The 22,295-nt window shown below is 43.9% G+C and overlaps 1 protein-coding gene across 1 annotated transcript in view; it reads right to left on the reverse strand.

Annotated features, from left to right (window-relative positions):
• Window positions 1–2,617: 2,617 nt before the first annotated feature.
• adamts6 (ADAM metallopeptidase with thrombospondin type 1 motif, 6) overlaps window positions 2,618–22,295 on the reverse strand; it is a 73,203-nt gene continuing 53,525 nt past the window's right edge. Inside the window, exons 18-24 of the mRNA XM_069673502.1 lie at window positions 20,086–20,249; window positions 17,895–18,033; window positions 14,082–14,211; window positions 11,331–11,535; window positions 11,076–11,252; window positions 6,146–6,302; window positions 2,618–2,727 (exon numbers count right to left, since the gene is read on the reverse strand). Of these exons, the coding sequence (XP_069529603.1) occupies window positions 2,618–2,727; window positions 6,146–6,302; window positions 11,076–11,252; window positions 11,331–11,535; window positions 14,082–14,211; window positions 17,895–18,033; window positions 20,086–20,249 (1,082 nt within the window). The remainder of the gene's footprint in view (window positions 2,728–6,145; window positions 6,303–11,075; window positions 11,253–11,330; window positions 11,536–14,081; window positions 14,212–17,894; window positions 18,034–20,085; window positions 20,250–22,295) is intronic.

A 22,295-nucleotide genomic window follows, 5' to 3' on the forward strand; every position in this document is an offset into this window, starting at 1 on the left:
CTCCATATCCCACAGGAAGTAGATAAGTTAGTCCACGCAGTTTGAAGTTTTCAAACGCTCCTTTCCCAACTGCCTCATTCAAGGTTTGGTAACCAATAAAAACTTGCTTGACATTGTCATACTGAAGGTGGCTACAAAAAAGTAGCAGCAGCAAAATTAGAAATTAGTTGTTAACAGCTTCAATGAGATTCTTGCACACTCCTACATTGTCTCTCAGATTTCCTACTGTACCTCCATAATAAGTGTGATGGAGACGTTTAACAGGTGTTCCCTTTCACGTCCCCTGGGTAGAGGGATCAGTAACAACCGGATGAGTGTCCACAACAATACACGGCTAACAATGAAAATTCCCAGTGTGAGGTATAAACCGATACAAACAAAACAAAAACATGACCAGCATTTAACCAACAGAGATATTGACAAGGATATTATTTCATATTGCTTGGATCCAGCCTCAATTTTAAGCACACTGGAGAGGGTTGAATGGAAGCACCCACTTGATAGCACCAGAAGCCTGGGAAGGCCGTAACCCTGGGAGCAGAGCAGGAGGAAAAGAGGAGGTAAACACAGTACTCCATGGAAATACAAAGTAACATAGAGATGGGAAAAGCACCATTGGATCGGCCCTTTTTCTGTTCTGTTGTTGTGTGACAAAGACGATGACATGAAAGAGAAACAGGACGAGGTGGTGACTTTATCTGAAGGGGTGTGTGAAGCACACGAACGTGGTCTGGCAACATGAAGCTGATTGTACACAGAGCACTGACCAAAGAAACGTTTGACATTTTGAAACGCACTTCATCTCTTTCTTGCTGAGAATTGGACGAGAAGATCAAAGCAACATACCACTGGACCAGCACCAGGAGACGGCTAGCCTAGCTTAGCATTAAGACTGGAAACGGGGAAACACCTAGACTGACAGCCACTCTAACGGTGTGTTCAGACCAGTCACATTGCTCTCGCCACTACAGCCGCTTGAGTAATGAATATTCGCCCTAAATAACCAACTTGAGTACTCCTAAACGCTAATGCTAAGTTGGTTAATTTGCACGCTAACAAAAGTTTTTTAATTAAATTTATTGAAACAAGTTGCCTGACAACAAGCCTGACAGCCTTTCTCGACACGAGCCCTGCAAATTTTTGTTGAAACATTCAACTCAGGCTGACGCGTATTTTCGTACGTTCCCGTTTTCATTTGCATCTTTTCATTGACTTTGTATGTAATCGTATTGAAAGAATCCTTTCAAAGAAAAATAGATGTAACCTGTTGCTTCTGAGCCAGGCTAGCCGTTTCCAATCTTTATGCTAAGCTAAGCTAACCATCTACTTTTTAAAGCTTCATATTTACAGTACAAGTAGTTATTGCCTCGTTTGTAACAGACACGAGATTGCTGTCAATCTCCTCATGAAACTCTCTGCAAGAAAGTAAACGGCACTCTTCCTCAAACTTGTTTTTTAACTCTTTGCCTGCTGTTGGAATCTAAAACTGTGACCGCTAACCGACGTTTGATGATCAAAGGAAAATAAATGGTGACTGCGCTGTGATTCCAATGAACAAGCTGCTTCATGGAAAATGCTCCTTCACAATGAATCCTTCACAAGTGAACTGAAAGCTCCTCAATGGGATGTTTAGTAAAGGCCAGTTTGGTAACAGTGTTTCATGCGGCCCAGGCACAGTCTGATATTATCTTCATGCTACTCTTGGACTAATGATTTAGGAACTAAGGCACCCGTCTGGGGAAATACGATGTCAAACTCCTCCTATATGTGGTATTTTCTGGTCCTGGATTAACATATATAATATACAGATCCTTACAGTATATAAGGGTTTAACGTATGTTACAGTATGTAATATTTTCATTCCAGCACAGAGACGTTGAATATGAATTCAATCACATTACATTCCCTTCCATGACAGTAGGCTACTATCTGACACAAACATGATCAGAGGACAATATCTCGGCTCTGTTTGGAATTGTACAATAAATATACAGTACACTGATGGGGTTTCTCTGTCGTATTCGAGCGGCAAATTGGCAAAGTATTTACACAGAAAAAAGTGCACCGAAGACAAAAGTCTGCCTGCCAATAGCACCATCACAGTCATCCCAAAGACAGGAGTCCGACACGTCCACGTCCCCCCTCCCGGTGAGGAGTCCTCCCCTCCCTCCGTCTGTCCGTCCGCGGGGGAAACATCCTCTGCGAGCGATGTGTCCAGCACTTTGGATTCATAAAACAACAACACGAAGGAAGACTAACAATGATATTAATAATTATTATTATAATAAAAATAACATCACCAACAAATAATCTTCCTAGTTCCACTTCACAGAAGTGAAATTAAAAAATAAAGTTTGTGTCAGCGTCTCGGGCTGAGCAGTGGTTTGGATTCCACCGTGATGGAGGGCAGGAGGATCAGGTGTGACAAACAGGGACATCCTTACGTCTCTTCCTCTTCTTTCCTCGCCGTCTGGTCCAGAGGGTTTTTTTTTTTCATCCCTGTGTTCTTCTTCTCTCCCTTTCAGTGCCGTATCAGCCTCCCTCCATCTTTCCTGCCTTCCTCTCTCTCTCTCTCTCTCTCTCTCTCGCGCCGCGTCTCGCTCGTGTGCTCCGGCGGTCAGTGGCCCTGGCAGGTCTTGCAGCACATCTGCCTGAAGTACGCTCGGCTGCAGAACTTGAACTTCAGCACCAGCGGGCAGTACGCCACTTTGTTTACATCTTTGCATTCTGCAGAGAGAAAAGAGGGAAGAGAGTCAATGCATTTAAATAAGCTGAAGAATTGGAACTATTATAACGTTCTGTGTTTTTCCATGAGTGAGTTTCTGCCCCAGTTTGTGCCTCTTGTGTATCGTGATGTTAAGTTTGACCCTTTTCATTTCATTATTAAAGAGGGGGTGTTATGCTGTTTCACATTTTAAGACATATATAAAATGTTACAATGTTGGATGTTCAGACTAAACGTGGGTGAAGTTTCAGATCTGCAGGTAAAAGTATGTTGGAGTAATCCCAAGGATTCTCAGCTCAGTCTGGGTTAGTGATGTCACAAAGTGCAGCCTCAGCAGGCTTCGGAGAGCTGGCCAATCAGAAGAAAGCTGGCTTGTAGGGGGCGGGGTTTCTTAAAGGGACAGAGCTGACTGAGTGGTTTCAGGCAGAGGCTGTATGAGGGCCTGCACAGAGCGATTTTTTTTAAACTGTAAATAATGCTAAGCTACTCCACAGGTATCACAGAGTGAAATATGAAGCTTGAAATTAGCATAATACCCCCCCTTTAAAGGACGCTTTTCTGGCCACTGTTGCTCATTAGTTGTTCCTGAGGAACCCTGGTGTTTCAAATATTGATGGCTGCTGTATTTATTCTTCAATATATACAAACGCTTTGCTCTGCACCTCCAACATGAGAGGGTTTAAGTACAACCAAGCAACCGCTCACGTTCCATCAGTCGGTGCCACTGGTGCATCTAGTATGGAGCCAAACAGACGCTGCGAGACTACGTCACCGCTGCAGATGTTCAAGTCACAGTGAGTCAGGGGCTTGGCGAGCCTCGAGTGGTTTCAAGTGTGGTTACATTTTTCAAACCTCTACGCCTCTCGCTCGCTGCAAAGCTGGCCAGTGCAACACGCCTAACATAAGGAAACACCTGGCAACAAATTACATACAAAACAAGTAGAGAGTGTCTGATTGGGAGGTAAGGCTTTATTTTGTGCAGCGTAAAATGTTCTTCTTCTAAACAACTTAACTTACATTTTTGACATTATAAAGAGAGTAAAGTCCTTTTAATGTAACCTTTAAAATGAGAGGCCCAAACTGGAGCTGCTGCATGAGCGCTGCAGCATCCCCTTTAACAGAACTCAAATCTGCAACTGTACTTGGACCCAGAGGCTGAAACTGAGACAGATCCTGGCCTTGTTCGCTGGCTGGGCTACCTGCCATCCCTACCGCACACACACACATACACACAGGCACACAAACTGCTTGCTCTAAATGCCTTATCACGATCAGAGTGTCTTCCCTTATTAGGCTTTGGCCCCTGCCTCCTCAGAGCCAAATGAAACGAGACGTTGCCTCACTGCTGTCCGTAAAGGAACAATTAGCCTACAGCTAATCCCATTAGCCCGCCTGTAAACGCTGCTCACGTTTTCCATTCAGGCTAATCGAAAGGCCCTTCTCGATGCATCTGAACAGCCATCCATCATGTGTAAGTGTATATGGAGGGCTGAGCTGTTTGGCTTTGACCAGGAGCCAACCTCACTGGAAAGATTAATGTAGCTGGCAAAGTGTGGAGGAGTGTGTCATCCGAGCGTGTTTAGGTCATAGCAGAACAGTGAAGATGGAGATAGAGACAGTTTATGGCCGTTTCAAATGGGGCTTTGTGTGGAAGAAATGCAGGAACAGTACGGTAGGTCTTCACAGCTGCCTCTCCATATGCAGGTTTAAACAGAGAACTGGCCGTCAATGTGCTTTTACTTTGTCAGCGTGATGAGAAACAAGCTCATCAGGCTGGAGAGGTTCAAATGTGATGGAAGGACGGTAAAGGGATCTCGATATCATGATCAAATTTGCAGCAATAATGGCGACTAATGTAGGTTCCGATCAGACAGAGTTTTCAATGAGAGAAGCTGTTTGCGCACTGCTTTCGAGTGCCTCAGTGTTTTCCGCTCTGAGCGCCTCGAGTTGAAAAACTCGAAGCAAAAAAGCGCCTCATGACGTTGCCGTTTTTTCTCATTGTCCAATCGGATGAATGGAGAGGCGGGCCTTATGTGGGGGTGACGACATCGAGTGATGGCCGTGATCTTTCCTCTTTCTGAGGGTCTCTTGTACCCACACAGATCTCTGTGTCCCTGTGTTTAATGTGGAACAGCCTCTCACCCACCATCAAAGACAGAGCGAGTGCCCTCCACCTGTCCATTTTTAACGCAGATGTAAATCATTTTTATTTTAGCGAGCTAAAATAAACGGGAACAGATCTGTCAGTTTACAAAATAACACTTAGGTTAATGACAGCTAATGATTCGGTGGTTGCCTTAACAACAGTAAAAAAAAACAAACGTAGGCTTTAACAGAAAAGGCAGTGTGGTGCGCCTCTGTCTGACTGGGACCTATTAGGCTGTTTGATGTGTCCATATTGAGGAAAAATGTCTAACGGCCTGTTTGCCCGTAGTTTCTTGATTGCACCTGAAGAACACGCCGCAATAGACACATTGTTTTAGCTGTTGGTGAAGAAAGTAAAGGTCACCTGTAAAGGAGAAATTAATGGGTGGAACCAGGTGCAGAAAGGGACAGTGAAAGTTAACTCTTGTTATCCTCGAGACGAGGAAATGTTGACAAAAAACTGTCCCCTTATGGTAACAAGACGAGGTCAAAACCAGTATGTGGCTGACCGCATCAGGTCGATGTGTTACAAGGACTGTCCTTATGAGGCCGATGACGACGTTTTTGAAAGCAGGTGCGTTCTGCGGACGTAGGTGAGGACAGCGGAGGAGCAGCCCCGCCTACTCCCCGAACAAAGTATCCAGAGCCGTATAGACAGAGAGTCGCGTCGGTGGAGGTCCAACATGCTCCATGATCCGCCATTGCGATGTCGCAACTCTCTCTCTCTCTACGGCTGTGAAAGTACCGTCACTCAGTCAGTCAGTCAGTCACAAAAATATAGATGCTAGTGTCTTCTCAGCTAGCAGCCCCCTGATCAGAAAGTGTTTTTCTGCTGAGGAGTGTTTAAAGACACAGATTTTTAACCCCAAACTGCTTTATTTAGACTTTAAACTGCTTTTAATTAAAGGTGCTGTTTGCTGTAAAGAGAAGCAGACCTCTGTGTATAGTTCAGCTATTGATAAAAAAAATCTTGCTAACATTGAACATTAAAAACAAGCTTGAGCTAAAGTTAGCGGCAGCTCAGGTAGCCAGCCTCTTAATTGACATTTGGAGAGGCGCTGATTTTTAACCTGAAACTGCTTAATGTAGTGTTCTTATAGATATTTATTACTGCTCTGTTAAAAAGAGATCTCTGCAGACAAGGTCCGATTAAAAACCTTGTCAACGATGAACACTGCAGGAATCCTATCCTACAAACAAGCAGAGCATATTTTAAGCCCTTTGTGGACCCTGATATGTGTGTGTGTTTGGGTGCCATCGGTTCCGTCATCTTACCGTCGCCGTTGGAGACAGGGGTGGCGTCACACTTGCTCTCACACTGCTGCATGGTGGTGGGTCGGAGGGACTCTGCGCACTCGTTAGACGGCTGCCCGGTGTACGACAGACACTGCACCGTCCTCATCTGCTGGCCCAGGCCGCACTGGGCCGAACACTGGAACACAGAAGAGTCAAAGTTACTGTCTGTGAAACTTCAACAAGGTGAGTTAGGGCCGCATTTCCTGCTGTGACCCTGAGAGCTGCGATGTGGCACGCAGACACACACTCTTTGTAGGTAATCCCTGCACATACACACTCAGCAACCTGATCCAATCAGCTGATCGTGAGGGCACGGAGGCACGCGGGGTCACCTTCCTTTTGTCTGTTTCGACCGGCTGCCTGTAAGTGAACGTGTTCTGACTGTTTTTCTCTGCATGAAAAAAAACACAGAAGGAGGAACAGACAGAAACCTGCCTCTTGTTTCTGCGGGTGAATTCCACTCTAACTCTTTTCAGACTGAGAGTTGAGCTACAGGCAGCGTGCACAGCTGGAGGCGAGGAGGGGGAAGGATTTCAGATGAGTTTAAAAGGCGACGTCTGTTTAGTGTTGCCGGCAATAAAGGCAACACTTAGAAATACCTGCAACTGATGATTGGATTGCCATCATGTTTGACAACCCAAGAATTGAAAGAATAACTGTCTACATAAAACCGCAACAGCATCCTCTTTATGCAACATATTTAAGTCTTAAAAGAGTTCCTTACTTTCACACGTAGCGAAGAATTTATAATAAAAGACCAAAAAATGACCTCAAGTTATGCCGCATCGTGGTGCTCAAACTGTTTCTGCTTTTGCTGACGTTAGAACAGCCGCCTTCTCTTCTTATTGTGCACTTAATTCAGCTTGTTTCGACCTTCTGTTGTCTTCGTATCTAATTTCTCCTTCCTGTGAAGAACTTTGTTACCTTTGTTTTAAAAAGTGTCTTTTGCTGTGGTAAGTCATTTTTTGTTTGTGTATCTTTTGATATTTTTTTGTTTAATAAAAGTTTAAAACTAATCGGACGTTGAGTTGCTTTTTGGAACGATGCGCGTCACAGTAACGAGCCTACTTACGCTCTAAGCTCCAACTGAGTTTTGTCCTGCTGTTGTTGCCGTAGTCGGGTTACAAAAGGAAAACAGTTCCACAAAAACAGCTGGTGAACATTTTACGGGTCCCTCTCCTTTTTTTTACCTTTATGTCCCCGGCCAAGATGGTGGCTATTTCCCCGTGCTTGAAGGCCCAGGGCACGTTGGAGCTTACTGACTTACTAAGCAGCATTTTATAATCAAAGACAAAAACAAGCATTCTTTGATCGACCTCGCTGAGGCTGTCTCGCAGGCACAACAAACAAAATGGACAAAAACATAGAGAAATATATTCATATTTCTGATAACTGGCGACCATTTTTTGTTTAAGTCAACCTTCTTTAATCTGCCTGTAAGAGGCGCATCCTCACTGAGCCAATTTCCAGTTACACCAAAGGTTTAATGAGGTACGAACATGTGGAGCCTTTTTCCAGTACGTCAGTCTTAATTGGGATTTATTTCCAAGGATGTCTCCAAAACAATATTAAATTTTGATGCATCTTAATAAAAGCAAATAAAAGCATGTCGTCATCACTGGCTTCGTTTTATGAGAGAAGAATCAGAAACTTAATGAAAAACGACGACTTGATGAACTCGCCTTGACAACAGAGCTAATGGAGTTAAACCAAAAAACATACACCTGTATTTCTTCTTCTCTCATCGCGCCTGTTGTTGTAAAAATGTGTCTGTTCGAGGCCATTAAACAGGATTTAACAAGAGAAGGTTTTCACCGACTGCCAAAACATCTTTGGCAAAACGTGCGCCTCAAATTAAGTAGATATCTTAGTTACTCCACACCTGTGAGCCATCACCGCGCGTGTGTGTGCGTGAACAAAGCCATCAACAAACTGCCAAGCGGCCCGCTTCTGACGAGAGGACGACACGGCTTTCTGTCACCTTCAATGATCCTCTCTGGCGGCCTCAGATCAGCGCGCCCGCATGTCATCCCTTCCCAATTAGAGAGTCTTTATTAGGACCCGCTGCCGGCCATGACAGATGGCGTACGTCAGTGGTGCGACTTAAGTGGGATTTGAACTGGTGACCTTTTGGCCTGGGAGAGCAGGAGCGCTCGGTAGCTGGCAACAATCTCCCCTTTTCTGACGCTCGGCGAGGGAGCAGAGCGGCGAGGGCGAGGCTTGTAATTACAGCAGAGATAGAGGGAGAGGGCTGCACACACACACACACACACACACACACACAGAGGTGCATGAGAAAGTGCTGTGTAAGAGCCGAGTCCAGCTGTTGCTCTGCGAGGTATTAACCCGATGAGGACGCTCTTTGATGGAGGTTATCAGGCAGGTCTGCTTTGTTTACGACTGTTATTGCCTCTGATTGAACTGTAAAGGTGCGTTATTGATGTCTGTGTGAACGCACATGTGGCCGTTACGAGGGGAAGCCGAGGAACCTAGACTGCCTGACTCTTAACCTTTGACCTCTGACCTGAACAACAGAGCTAAAGCGATGACATCCCTGCCAGAAAACCCTCAAAAGCCCTCGTCTAAACATCAGCGTCTCTGTTTAAATTCCACTTTTACACTAAATTATTAACAAATCCCACAAAATAACAAGCCGCACTTTCTGTACACACGACTCTCTCTGACGCACGCTTTCTGGCGACCTCCCTCCAACATGAGTCAGCTGTGTTGTAAAGTGTTTTGCTGAGCGCACTAAGTCATGTCAGAGTGAGCCCGAGAGTGCTACTCCTCGCTCTTCCTCTGAAGCCGTGTTCCTGGAAGTGATAGCGGGGCAGATAAAGTTCAAACAGCCGGGAGGATATCACTGACACTGATCGCACGCCGCAGGCCTGCTGGAGGACACAAAGACACAAACACAACCTGTAAGCACACGTCACACAGGCCTGCTTACAAACCTCCTGCATGTCGTCCAGGTGTAAATACTGACAAGCAACACATGGGCTCTATCTGTGCATCGTTCAGGCTCTCCTTTAAAGGATTAACAAGCGTACTGTTGTTTGGGGAGCTCACTGAAATCATGCTGAAGTTAAAGCCTCCAGAAATTAAACATCAACCTTGAGAGTCTCATGAACAATTCACAAAAATCTGAGTAGAAGTAAATCTTCTTAACTATTAGGAAAACACTATTGGAATGTTTAGGCATGGCTGATCCCATTCTGATAGGCATCTGCCTGGCTCTGCACACGATGACACATGTGACAATCAGCGCTGTGCAGCTCTAAACATTGTGTTTATCTGTCTGAGTCCAAATCAGGGGAGGGAACAGAATCCCAGACATCCTCAAATACTCACACACATAATACTGTTCTGGTTACTGTATGCTGAGTTACAAATGCTTTGCTATCCATATGATAGTTAACAGCTACCATAAGCAATGTTACACTGTTACAGTGTTACAATTTCATTCAGCAGACGCTTTTGTCCAAAGCGACGTACATCTGAAAGTTAATACAACACAAGCAACAATCAAGACAGGAGGGAACAAAGTCAGTAAGAGCAAACAAGTGGCTTCAAGTGCGATCGGACCACAGGTACCGACAGGCGGTGCACAGGTTGTGTAGCTAAGCAACAACATTAACAACATCTTCCGTATCATCGTCATCGACAACATCAGTTTCATTCAATTCAGGGTCATGCCCTCAGACCGCCGCTTTAAAGCGCCCCTCAGAAAAACAAACCGCCATTCGAAGTCCTTCATTCCTCCTGCTATCAGGTTGTTAAACCTCGAAAGTGGAATACTGGAATCATTGTTTTACTGTCATTCCTTGTTGTCAGTGTTGTGACCAAGTCTTTGCTCAAGTCCCAAGCAAGTCTCGAGTCATTTTTTCTTGGGCAAGTCAAGTCAAGTCGAGTCGTTAGCTAAGGCAAGTCAAGTCACTTTTTTTCCACCCAACATCCAGCACTCTTACCTGTCGTATCCGCTCTTTATAAAGAGAAAAGACAAGGTGTTAGCAGCCCGTCTAATAATGATATTATTGGCCAATTTATATAACCTGTTCAAAAAGTATGACAGTGAATTGTATCTGTGTTATCTTGGCACAGACGTAGCCATGATGATGGTCTGCTCTGAGACCGTATTGAGTAGTAACGAGTACGACTGATGAGAATTCTATTTGGGGGCTTTGATGTTGCGTGTTGCCATAGCGACGAGTTTGACTGCCAGCCAGTCATCCAATCATGACAATCACATACAGGGGAACTTTTTGAGTCGTCCAATCAAGATTCCCATTGAATTTTATCATTTTATATTTAACATCTAACATACAAACTTATGAACACACGCAAGTCATCCGAGTCATCATGCCTCAAGTCAAGTCAAGTCTCAAGTCATTTGTTTTTTGTTCACGTTCATCTTTTTACTGTGTGAATTTTAATTTGAACTTCTTGTCCGGCCCTCGTATGAGTCATCAGGCATGGTGCCACTCGAGGGTGCCAGCTTGCACTTCGGACTGATTAATTTGATTAATCCACTTATTGTCTCTGTAGTGGTAGCTAGCACTAAAAGCTAAACTCCCTCACAGACGTTCAACACCCACCACTGAAAATAAATCATCAATGGCTGGCAGTATCCTTCTGCAGCCGGAAATAAAAACTGTGGTCAATACCTAACACTCGCCGCCTTCGATACTGGGCCTGCAGACAATGCTAACGCTAGTTTTTAAGAGCGGAGTAGCTGCTGTCTGACTTCCTAAGATTTGATTGTAGAAATAATTAGATGATAAATATCTGACGATAACCACGGCCAATTCTGAACCATTACAGGTTACAGAAACCGAAAGGAAAATATTTCAATTTTGTATTTAAAATGATTTCTAATACTTTTTGAGTTACTGCTGAGGTGCTGTCTTACCTGTCCCCATTCACCAGGGATCCATCGAGGAGGAGGACAGCGCCCTAAACTGCAGCGGATTCGGACCGGAGGTTTGTTGTGGCTCGGGCAGTTTGCGGGAGGGAAGGTCTTGGTCAGGTCGCTGCTCTTACACAGGGCGATGCGGTGCTTGAAGCCGGGCCCACATTTTGGTGTGCACTGAAGAGGAGGAGGAAGAGTAAGGAGAAAGTCCCGACAGAATGATGAGCTAAAGTTAGCGGCAGGATATTGTCTTACCTCTGACCAATCCAGAGTGACCCACTTTGGCGGGCAGGACTGGTTGTTGCAGGATTCCCGTTCGATGGGTCGGTGAGTCAGACAGTGGGTGTCCTCCAGGGTCTCCTCCTCAGCAGGGCCGATCCGTCTGATGCACAGGACCGTCCTCGTCCTTATCCCGCCGTCACATGTTTTCCCGCACTCGGACCAGTCGCCTATAAACCACCTGAGGAGAGTTAAACAGAACATACTCCCTGTGGTTACTTTGATTAAAAAAAACAGGGTTTTGGTAGTTAGTTACGCCATGTTTCCACCTCAGGAATGTTCTCCAGGAACTTTAGAAGGAACTCAGTGTGTTTCCAATGCCAGGGACCAGCTTAGCTAAGTTCGGACATTATTTTAGTAGTAGTTATGTGAGTAAAACTTTTCGTACTTTGGTTTGAAAGGGGGCTTTGCAGGTTAGTTTGAACATGAAAAAGAAACATTTGACCTATCGGGAAAGATGCTGATTCCGTTTCTTGCCGAGACTTAGATGAGAAGAAAGATATTACTCTCATCTTTGTGTATTTATTAAGGAGCTGGAGACAGTTAGCTTAGCATAGCATAAAGACTAGAAGCATTGGGAAACAGCTCACTTGGTTCCACCAACTAGCATCATAACCGGGACAAATGACTTCCTGGAATGTTAGCTTGTTGCTAGCGACAGATTTTAACAGATAGTTATAACATGTCTAATGAGAGGCTTCAGAAGTGCTTGTAGGTGTGTTACTTTATGTTACGTTTACCTTACGTTACCTTATGTTATGTTCACCTTTAGTTTACCTTACGTTACCTTATGCTAATCTAATTATGCTAATCTAAGTGAACCTATTTAGCTAGTCGTTGAGTCTGACGCTATTAGCATAAGGCTCTGTCACTTGTGGTATGTTGTGTTCTTTGTGTTGCTAACAGGTTGAATCTCATTAGTTTAATCTGTACACAAACACTAATTTGAAAAAACAAACATTTGTGGTGTTAGATGGGGGTTACGCTGTGTAACTTGGCTAGGCTAGCAAGTGGAAGCTAGGCTAATCGCCTACCAGATCTATCTGTCCTAAACTACTCAGACATGAGAGTAGTATCAATGATTTAATTAATTACAGGGGGGAAAGTTACTAAGGTTTTCTCCCCTTATTTTGGACTCTAACTTTAACAGCAATAAAACTATGTATGCTTTAAAAGCAACCTGAATGATGGCAAATCGCTAACCAGTTAGCATGCTAAAGTGTCTCCAGTGCAGAGCCACACCATGCCAGAATCAGACCCAGCCTTATCCAACCCTTTGTCTTCAGACTTCAGAATTAATATCATAAAACTGCCCAGACAACAGCCGTCCAAACACATCCAGCCTGTGAGATATTACATCATCTGAAGGAATGTATACAGAATTAACGACGTGTTCAAACATCTGTGTTAGCTTTCATTACTGGAGCCCATAAAACCCCGGCTATTCTAAAACAATCGTGTTTACATGCTCTCCTTTTAGTCGGCCTTTCCTGAGGCTGCAGAGGGGGTGTCAGCCTCCCTAACAGACACAAATGTGTGTAGTGTAACTCAATACACACGCATGCCTTCAAGTGCTAATCAAAACAAATGAGACACCACAAGTCTGCGTCCACTGGATACACATGTGGAAATAAATATCCCCCATGCTGTAGTCAAATGTATGAAAACAAATTACCACTCATACAGTAGATTTTGGCCTTTTTCTCGTCTGTAACCAACTCTAACACTCTCATGCGCAAATAATTGTCAGTTCGTCTGAAACTAATTAACCCGATGCATTTAATCCCTCTTTTTCCAGACGTGTTTGAAGCGAGTCTGGCCGCGCTTTAAGCTACAGACATTTGGCCACCGAACACAAGTTCATATTCCACCTGTATACGTGTGTTTTACCCCTCGAGGGCCGGCGAAAGAAGCCAAAACAATCAAACACAGGTGGTCATTTTCAAGGCTCTGATATTTGGCACGAGGCGAACTCTTAAAATGGTTAACACATGAAGTTATAAATCACCGCCATTTTATTATGTTCCTCCAAACACATCTCGCAAACTAGGGCTCATTGAAGGCGGATTAATATCATGAGTCAGCCTCAGTTTTATGGAGGGGTTTTATTTTGAGCTGCTATACTTAATATCTTTAGATAAACAACGGCTCAAATGGGTTTAAGTGATGTTAAGTGGTGACATAGCTGCAGAGCACCTGGAGCAGTTTTCCTGTGCTCTACGGAGCATTTTAGCATCTTTAAGAGAATTGTTTTGGTTTTATGGCACGCATATTTATGATCTCAGCTCAGTCCAATTGATTTGATGACACATAAACACTTTAGGGTACTTACACAGCGCCAAACAGCACATGAAGCTAGCTGGTGAACTTAGCATTTAGCATCAGAAGCTAAATATATCCCGCAGAAGTTATTATCTTTATTTTAAATCCTCTCTTTTCACATACAGAACTTAAACTGATCTCGAGAGCTAGACTTGAAGAAGAAGGCAGAGACATGAATTGAATTATCAACATGAAAATAATTGATTTAAGTCATTTTTAAAAGCAGAAAAGAAAAATATTGCTGCTTTTATTTGATTCAAATCATCATAAATTTAATATATTTGGGTTTTAGACTGCTGGTAGAACAAAGTAAGCAAATCTAAGATTCAACTGGAACAAACTGATCATCTAATCAATAGATTAATTAACCTATTATGACAACAATGAGTAATCAGTGTTACGTACTCAGGAGGACACGGCTCAGTGTTGCAGTCTCTCTGGTTCTCTGGAGGTTTGCCTTCTGGGTCACAGTAGCTGTTCTGCACCACCGAGTTGTCATCCAGCCGTTTACACACCACCTCCTGCTTCTGGGACCCTGCGGGGGGGAAGACACTGATCAATAAGGCATGCAGCAACAGCTGATCTCGCACATTAAAACATGGAAGCGGGGCCGTCGTGTCGAGCGGGGACGGGATCGCGTTCAGTCTGTAGTAAATCCAGACATGTAAAATCCTGATTCTTTGCAGGATATCTTGGCAAATCACTTTTACAGAGCAGAGAGCTCTTTACTTTGGCTTCTAATGGAGAGAACGAGGGCTACCGTATCGGTGTCACACCTCCCACTGTGTGTGTGTGCGTGTGTCTGTGTGTGTGAGCGTGCATGAGTGTGTGTGTGCCATACCAACTCAGAAAGGGTCTGTTTGGGGCCTCGTGGGACAGATACCACAGCAGACTTGTCTGGCAGATGTAATGAGATATGGATGTGTGTGTTTGTGCGCGCGTGTGTGTGTGTGTTTGTGTGTGTGTGTGTGTGTGTGTGTTTGTGTGTAGAAAATCTACCCATCTGTGCTCGAGTGAAATACAGTTTGGAGGAGTATTTCGAGGCATGGGGTAAAAGAGTTTCAGTTGTACGGCTGTCAAAAGGTGTTTTTCATAGTTTTATTACCACAGTGAAATATGAAACAACGCCTCCTTATTAGCCGAGCTAGCTGTAATTAATGTGTGCACAATTATATAACAGTTTACTGATTTAAAGGAGAGCCTGACCTATATATGCTCAGGCCACTGATACTGGCTGCTATTGACCCATTACTGATATATAAGTTTTCTATTGTTCCTCGAAATGGCAATTCTTTAACACAACATGTAAAACAGAAAACAACACAAATGGACACACCGATTGCTGCGACCTGGGGATAACTTTTGGTTTCAGTATCTTGCCCAGGGACACTTTGACACGTGGATCAAACCGCAGATCTTCCTATTACCTGACATCCGTCCGGGTTATATCAACCAAACTGACAGAGAGAGTCCAGACAGCAAACTGCACGAGGCGAGTCTGTTGGTCGCTCCGACACGATCTGCTCTGGTAAAGTCAATTGAGCCACTTTTGAACCCGATGGTGGTAAATGTAACGTTACAACCAGCTCGTTTGCCGTTTGAGACGCCGTGTTGCATTGGGTTCATATAACTGAATATTTGCACACTTTAACAATCAATTCAGCGGCTGCATCCTTCGAAGGAGGCGGTCTACGGAGGATGAGTCATTCGTAGCCTGAGTAGACATTAAAGCCGAACTGAAATAAGACAGTCTGGTGCATTTCCTGTTTGCCTCACCAGCTGTTCCCGCCCTTACCCTTGCGTCACCAAATGCCGCTCCTGTCACCTAGCAACAGGTAGCTAGCGGGCTAACTAACAATCATATCTAACATCATGCAACTTAACCTTTTATTTTAAAGATAATTTGAAGTGTCAAAGCCCCTTTCGTTATTTTAAACATTTGTGTCGCAGCTATTCAACTGAGTTGAAACCTAACACTTCAGCTCGTTTGAACTGGTGTGCAATGAATCTCGGGATACAGGAGGACGCCGCTGTGACGCAATCGGCCTTCGAAGGATGCAGCCCCTAAATTAAGACACAGCTTGTAATTGTGGAGGCCTGTGGTTGGGCGTCGATGACTGTCAGCGATCAACAATTAACAGCCAAATCCAGTTGGTTAACAATGTTTAATGTTACATATGCTTTAACAATGTTATTTGTTGAAGACACTATGATTACCTTCCCTGAACCAGTGAACAATCCACCTGAAAAAGGTCTATTTTAATAAAAAAATGGATGCCGTATCTCTAAACTCCCCTCTAAAATGATATAATTTTCAAAAGTCACATATCAGTGGGGCTCAGGTCATTAGAATCCATAATGCAAAGGCACTTTAAACACAGGAAGGCCATGTGTGCTTCCCTGTCTGCTGTGCACTTGGAGATCCTCCCTCAGAAAAAGCCACATGCTTATTCAGTCATGCTTTTACTAAATATTACAAACCCGTCCAGGCCACACTTGACAACTGGGAAGAGACACTATTTATTGTTACATGAAACCCATTGCTTTTGGGCTAAAAGGTTTGGTTTAGTCATTCTTGAGGCCATGGTCAACATTTCACTGCGGTCTCGGATTCTGAATGTTTGACTTTGCAGGACGAGCGCCGGAGAAGAGCGGCCGTATATCTGTGTGCGGCGCTGGTAAACCAGACGCTATGCAGAGCAGCTCATTCACAGAAATTACAGCATATTCATTACTCTGGCTGAAATATGGAAAATATACATATTGAATTTATTAGAGGGCTCAATCTCCTGCTGTAAAGTAATGATTTTGGAAACCCATCGCAAATTATGATCCTGGGTTTCCACACACGGCTCTTCAGCAGTTGTGTAATTACTGGTTGGGGAAGATTTACTGAATGACACCACACACACATTATATGAGGCATTAAATATTTGAGAAGGTTAGAAATATTCAGAAGGAATTTAAACACCCACAGCGTGTTATGGTATCCTACACCAGAGCGCTTGGAGGGCGCTTTGTTGAGAAGGCGGGCGGACACTGGAGCTCAGCGGAAGGACAGAAAATAAACTTCAGGAATGAAAACGTTTTTAAAATCTGTTTTTGACGCAGGTTTCACACAACGAAAGGTAGAATAATTCATCCATTATCTATACCGCTGATCTGGCTCAGGGGCGCAGGAGGGCTGGAGCCTATCCCAGCTGTCATTGGGCGAATGGCGGGAAACACCTGGACTGATCACCAGTCAATCCTGAATCCTTCGAAGGACGCTGAACAATCAGTCATTCATAGCCTGTGTAGACACTAAGGTTGAGCTGAAGTGAGACGGTCTGGTCTACGCACGACTTCCTGTTTGAGTCACCAGCTGTTCCTGCCCTTACCCTTGCGTCACAAAGCGCAGCTCTAGTTGCCTAGCAACAGTTAGCTAGCTGGATAGCTAGCTAACATCACTAACTTCACTTAACTTACCCTGTTATTTTAAACATAATTTAAAGTTTCGATGCCCCGGTCTTTTTTGAACATTTGTATCGCTGGCTGTTCGAGTTAAAACCAAAAACTTGCCGCAAAGGATGCACCCAGTGGAGCCTTCATAGCCCGGGAAAAGTAAGACGCATTTGATGGCCGCATCTGAAGACGCCTTTGAAACGGGACAACCTTCAACCAACACTGTGACATAATCAGCCTTCGAAGGATGCAGCCGCTGGATTGGGACACAGCTTTAGAGACAAACGCTCACATTCACACCTACAGGTAATTTAGAGACACCAGTGAACCTAAAAAGGATGTCTTTGGACTGTGGAAGAACCTGGAAGGAAACCCACGCAGCATGGTGAGAACATCTCCACACAGAAAGGCCCACTACGTCTGAACCGGGAATCAAACCAAATGCTGATCATGGAAAAATCCATCTGATGAAGCTTTTGTTTTACCGAGGAGACGTTGGATCTGTACAGTAGCTGAAGAGACGGGTTACGTCACCTACTTGAGTTCTGCCATGATGTAATGCCACTTGACTGGAGATACACAACTCCGAATATTTGCTCTCCAGTTTTGGATGGAAACACTCGTTCTTCTGATAAAAATTGACTCCTAATTTGGAACTAAAGTTCCCAGCTGGAGAAACTATAACTGATAGCAAAATCTGGGTAAAAGTTCAGCTTTAGCGCCACAGGTTTCACATTGAAAAAGCTAAAGTAAAGGTTAGTACTGCTGACTCACCTCCAGCGCAGGTAGCAGAGCACTCAGACCAGGGCAGGTGGTGCCAGGAGAAGCCCACCTCGTTGTCACCACTTCCTGTGCGCTGGATGGGAACGTTGAACTTGTAGCGGATTCCCAGGTTCTGCTCCTGGAGGAGGACCTGCAGAGGAAGCAGCAAACAGAAGGTGAGGCCTTACATGAAGCTAGAAGGAGAGAGGACAGTGGAGGAAACAGGGGATGGGAGCTGAACCCAGGGCCATCGCTGTGACGACTGCACCTCCTGCAAACGGGACGTGCGACCCAGCAAAGACATCTTTGTCTGATGACGTTTCCATTCACAAAGAGTTGACAAAATTTATTTTGAGTCTTGTTTTTTGACACTAGACGAATCCAGGTGCAGTTTTGACTTTTCTTTTGGCTCGGTTTTGGTCTCCACCCACTCCAGACGCAAGTTTAAGGATCTTTAACCACCAAATGTTCCACCATGTTCAGGTTTTTATTGCTGAAACAGCTGATGAGGGCGATACGACTAAAAAAAGACCTCTTCAAACCAAAACAAGGAGCAGAAAGTAGCATAAAACCTTTGGATAATTCTGCGTTTGTCATTGCTAGCGACCTCTTTCACCTTACACAGTCATTTGAACCATTGTTAATATAAGAATCCTGATATAGCCTCTTAAAATGGTGAAACAGTCCAGATCAATGAGGCTCTGGTGGGTTTATATTAGTCTGCTGGATGCCGAGGGAGACCGAGGGAGTCGGGTTTTGTAAGCCGCAGAGAAATGGCCAGTGGTCGAGTGGCCGGTTGCTCGTCTATTCCAGTGGTGCTGTGTGGTCTGGTATTTTCAGCGTGCATGTCGAGGCAGAAAACCGCCGAGTATTACGACAAGAACATTCTCAGTTGCCTCACATTTACACACAAACACACACACACACACACACGCAGAGTTAAAAGTGCAGTCACACTTCTTAACGTGCACCGAATCAAGCGCTCAGCCAGAACCGTTATTTTCATGATGCACATACAGTATATATGGCTTTAACCCCAAACCACTGGCTGAGGGGTCACATGAGGTCAACACCCAGATGTTGAGGAGAGGACCAACAGCATGCACACAACGATGACAACCAACAAGTCACAAATACAGAGTCGCAAAGTGAGATTTTAGAGGTTTGCAGAAGTTTGGTTAATCTTTGCAAAGACAATATTGGTGGACCGGCAGTTTGAGCTCCTGAAAGATGGTAAAAATTCAGCTGTTATTATCTTCAAAGTGGCTATAATGCTTATTTTTATCTTAACAATATGTGACGAGACAATGTGGAAGGGGTTTCCTGTAGTGATGAACCTAAAGAGGATCGTCACCTGACTCTGCAGCCCCCTCGGCCTTGCAGAGATCCATAGAGAGTTTCAGCTCTTTGTTTAGCTCTTTGGTAGCAACCGAACTGTTTTAGTTTACTCTTAAAGCTCTCTTAGTGTTGTTTCTGGCTGCAACAGGCAGCTGTTTCTGGTGAAAAAGCTCAAAAACCTTTCACTGGCCTTCTGAACCAACATTATTTCCATCCCATACACAGAAAGCAAGAAGAGAAGGTGCTCTTTGAACCAACTACATTTGCCAGACCCCACCGGCCGGTCCAGTGGCCACATCGGGGCAGCGTGTTTAGAAAACAAGAACACTCTGTTCATATCACATCAACAACCAATCAAATGACTGTGTTAAGTGAAATTTTGCGGGCCTCCTCATTCAACGGGGATTTTTAGCATCTTTCAACTCATCGTTTAGTTTTTCAGCGGCGGGTTTGGTCCATTTGTTACGACTCTCTTAGCGTCATTTAGCAGGCAAGAGAGAAATCTGATCAGTAACAGACAGCAGTTAGAGACTAGCTGGCTAAAGAGACAGACACACGCCTCAGAAGGTGGTGGAGACCAAAAACAGAGAGAATATTGGACATCAGGTCAACAGAAACATGACTCCAAATGAGTCTTAATGTTGCTCTGTTACGTCTTGATGTATAAATAAGCTCCTGTTCGCTTCAAAGTATGCTATAAGTTAAAATTGATATGTCTATGTTGTGTTTACAGCTTGAAAAATCCAGTAATTGATGGTTTAAATGGTCCAAGAAACTTTCAAGTAGGAACACAGTAGGAAGGACTAGCTCTATGGAAGAAGAATAAAGTAATCTGACATATTCAATGTTTTTATAGAGCAGTTACCATGACAACTAGGTTTTCAGAGGTAGCTCCCAGCGCCTCTAAAGACTCCGGCTCATCAGAGGGTCTCTTGTAGTGGAAGGCCGTCCCCGCGATGTCGAACTTCCTGGGCCAGTCGATGGTCCACGCTCCGTTGATGTAATAATCGTCCCCTTCAGATTTCAGAGCTGTGTAATCAAGAGAGGAGAAGGAAAGCTTTCAGAGAGCTGAAATCAAAAGAGACGGGAACGGTAGCGGAGACAACAGGTGGATACAATCATCATCATCTTTTTCAGCCTCCTCTGTGTCAAAGACAACTTTCTATCCCTCGAAAGACTGAGCAGAAACACACACACGCAGACACGTGCCTGTACATGAAGGCATTCATGTGCACCGACATGTACATACGTCTAATTTAGAAAGAGAAAGAAAACACACTTCAGGTGGAAGCCTGGACGAGTCTCGTGAATACCGCTCTGTCTGGTTGTCAAAACAAAAGTTGGTCTCCAAGCACAACAGATCTGAAAATATCCTCTTTCTCTGTGCTGAAATGAGGCCAAATTGAGGAGAAGCGATCCAACCGCTGGCTGTTCCGTGTCTCTGGCTCGTGCTGCAGATTCCCCTCTGCAGCATTTACGCAGATTAGATGAACAATAGTTTACTCCTCTTTAACGTATCACGATCCCCCTTCTTAATAAACCCAGCACATCTGGCTCCGATTGTGAGCATTGTGATTTTTTTATTTTGAAAGTCTTTATAAGCAGTCTGCATTTTATAGCCTCTGACATAGTTTTTACTTTAATAACACATAAAAAATGCAAACTTTGCTGACCTAAATAGCAAAGACTTAAACAATGCTGCAAAAGAAACAGATCTTTTTCATCACTGGGGTCACGGAGGAAATTCAAAACAACAAAAATTACTAATTTCTTGGAGGGGAAAATGTAGGCTAACACAAAAGCCAAAATGGCACTCTTTTAACGGAGATATATAGACATTATATCCCCCGTAATCCTGGTGGAGCAGGCAGCTGTCACCACAGCCTTATAAATCTGATGCAGCTCTCCGGTTCAAAGTGTTGCCTAAGCTCTCCATCAACACCATCCGCTATAAATTCAACACGCTGTCACATGTCTTTCTCTTGTTAATGACATGACACAGAACGGGCTTAATTGAATCCGGTTGTTTGATTGTTTTGGGTCCGATGCTGCCAGCGTTGCAAATAGTTTTTGTTTAGTCTGGAGCGGAGCGGAGGAGTCTGGTGCCAAGATGGCCATCACATGTGTAAAGACTCAGGGAGGTTTTATTTTACAGACTCGGGTTTATGGCTTCACATTAGGCAACAGGAGATTAAACGATGGCATCCTCTAATTGGCTCTTCACGAAAAACACAAGAAAAATCCCTGGAAATGCTCTTGACACAAAACTGAACAGATAATGTGAAACAGCCTGATGTTAAAATTGCCATTTCATCACTGCGTTGAGTACAGGGTCTGCTGAGATTGATGGACTGATAGTGAAACCAGCCTGAGCCGCACTAGTTACTGTGTTGAGACACAGCAGTGCTTAGAGCTAAACGCTAATGTCAGCTAACATGCTTATGATGACATTCAAAGGTTTGGCTTGTTATGTTTAGCATGCTTTCTTTACTTATGCTAACAATTGCTAATTTGAACGAAACACAAAGTCGGGCTCTCATTAGTTTTGCAAGTATTTTGTTATAAACCAAATAGGATTCTTCAGAAGAGTTTTAACAGGATTTGGGTTATAAGTACCGAGGTAGTCCAATTTAAAAAATATATATTGGGAAATAAATATATTGGCTTAACTTGACTTGGTTATCGTCCTTAGGGGAGAACGAATATCTGACCCAAAATTCATGGCAATCCATCCAAAAAATGTTGACTTAATACCACAAATATCAACATTCAAGTGGTGCTAGAGGTTAATTCAATAAGATTTATCCTCCTGGAACCATGAATGTCTGTAAAAATCTGTGAGTCTGTTTGCAGGAAATTGAGATATTTTACAGGATAAGACATATTCTTGTCCTGTGGATGGCGCAAGAAATAATATAAGGTCATAAGGGTTTATCCTCTGGGGAACATGATTGTTTGTACCAAATTCCTCGAACAATCTTAAGGTTGTGGAGATATTAAACTAAAAACAACCTCATAGTTGTACTATAAAAACAGTCAGGGGATAAAGAAAGTCATTAGGGTTCATCCTCTGGG

Source organism: Semicossyphus pulcher, unplaced genomic scaffold, assembly GCF_022749685.1.
Source record: "Semicossyphus pulcher isolate SPU_LCO1_2020_fin unplaced genomic scaffold, fSemPul1.0.p SCAF_22, whole genome shotgun sequence".
Lineage (NCBI taxonomy): Eukaryota > Metazoa > Chordata > Actinopteri > Labriformes > Labridae > Semicossyphus > Semicossyphus pulcher.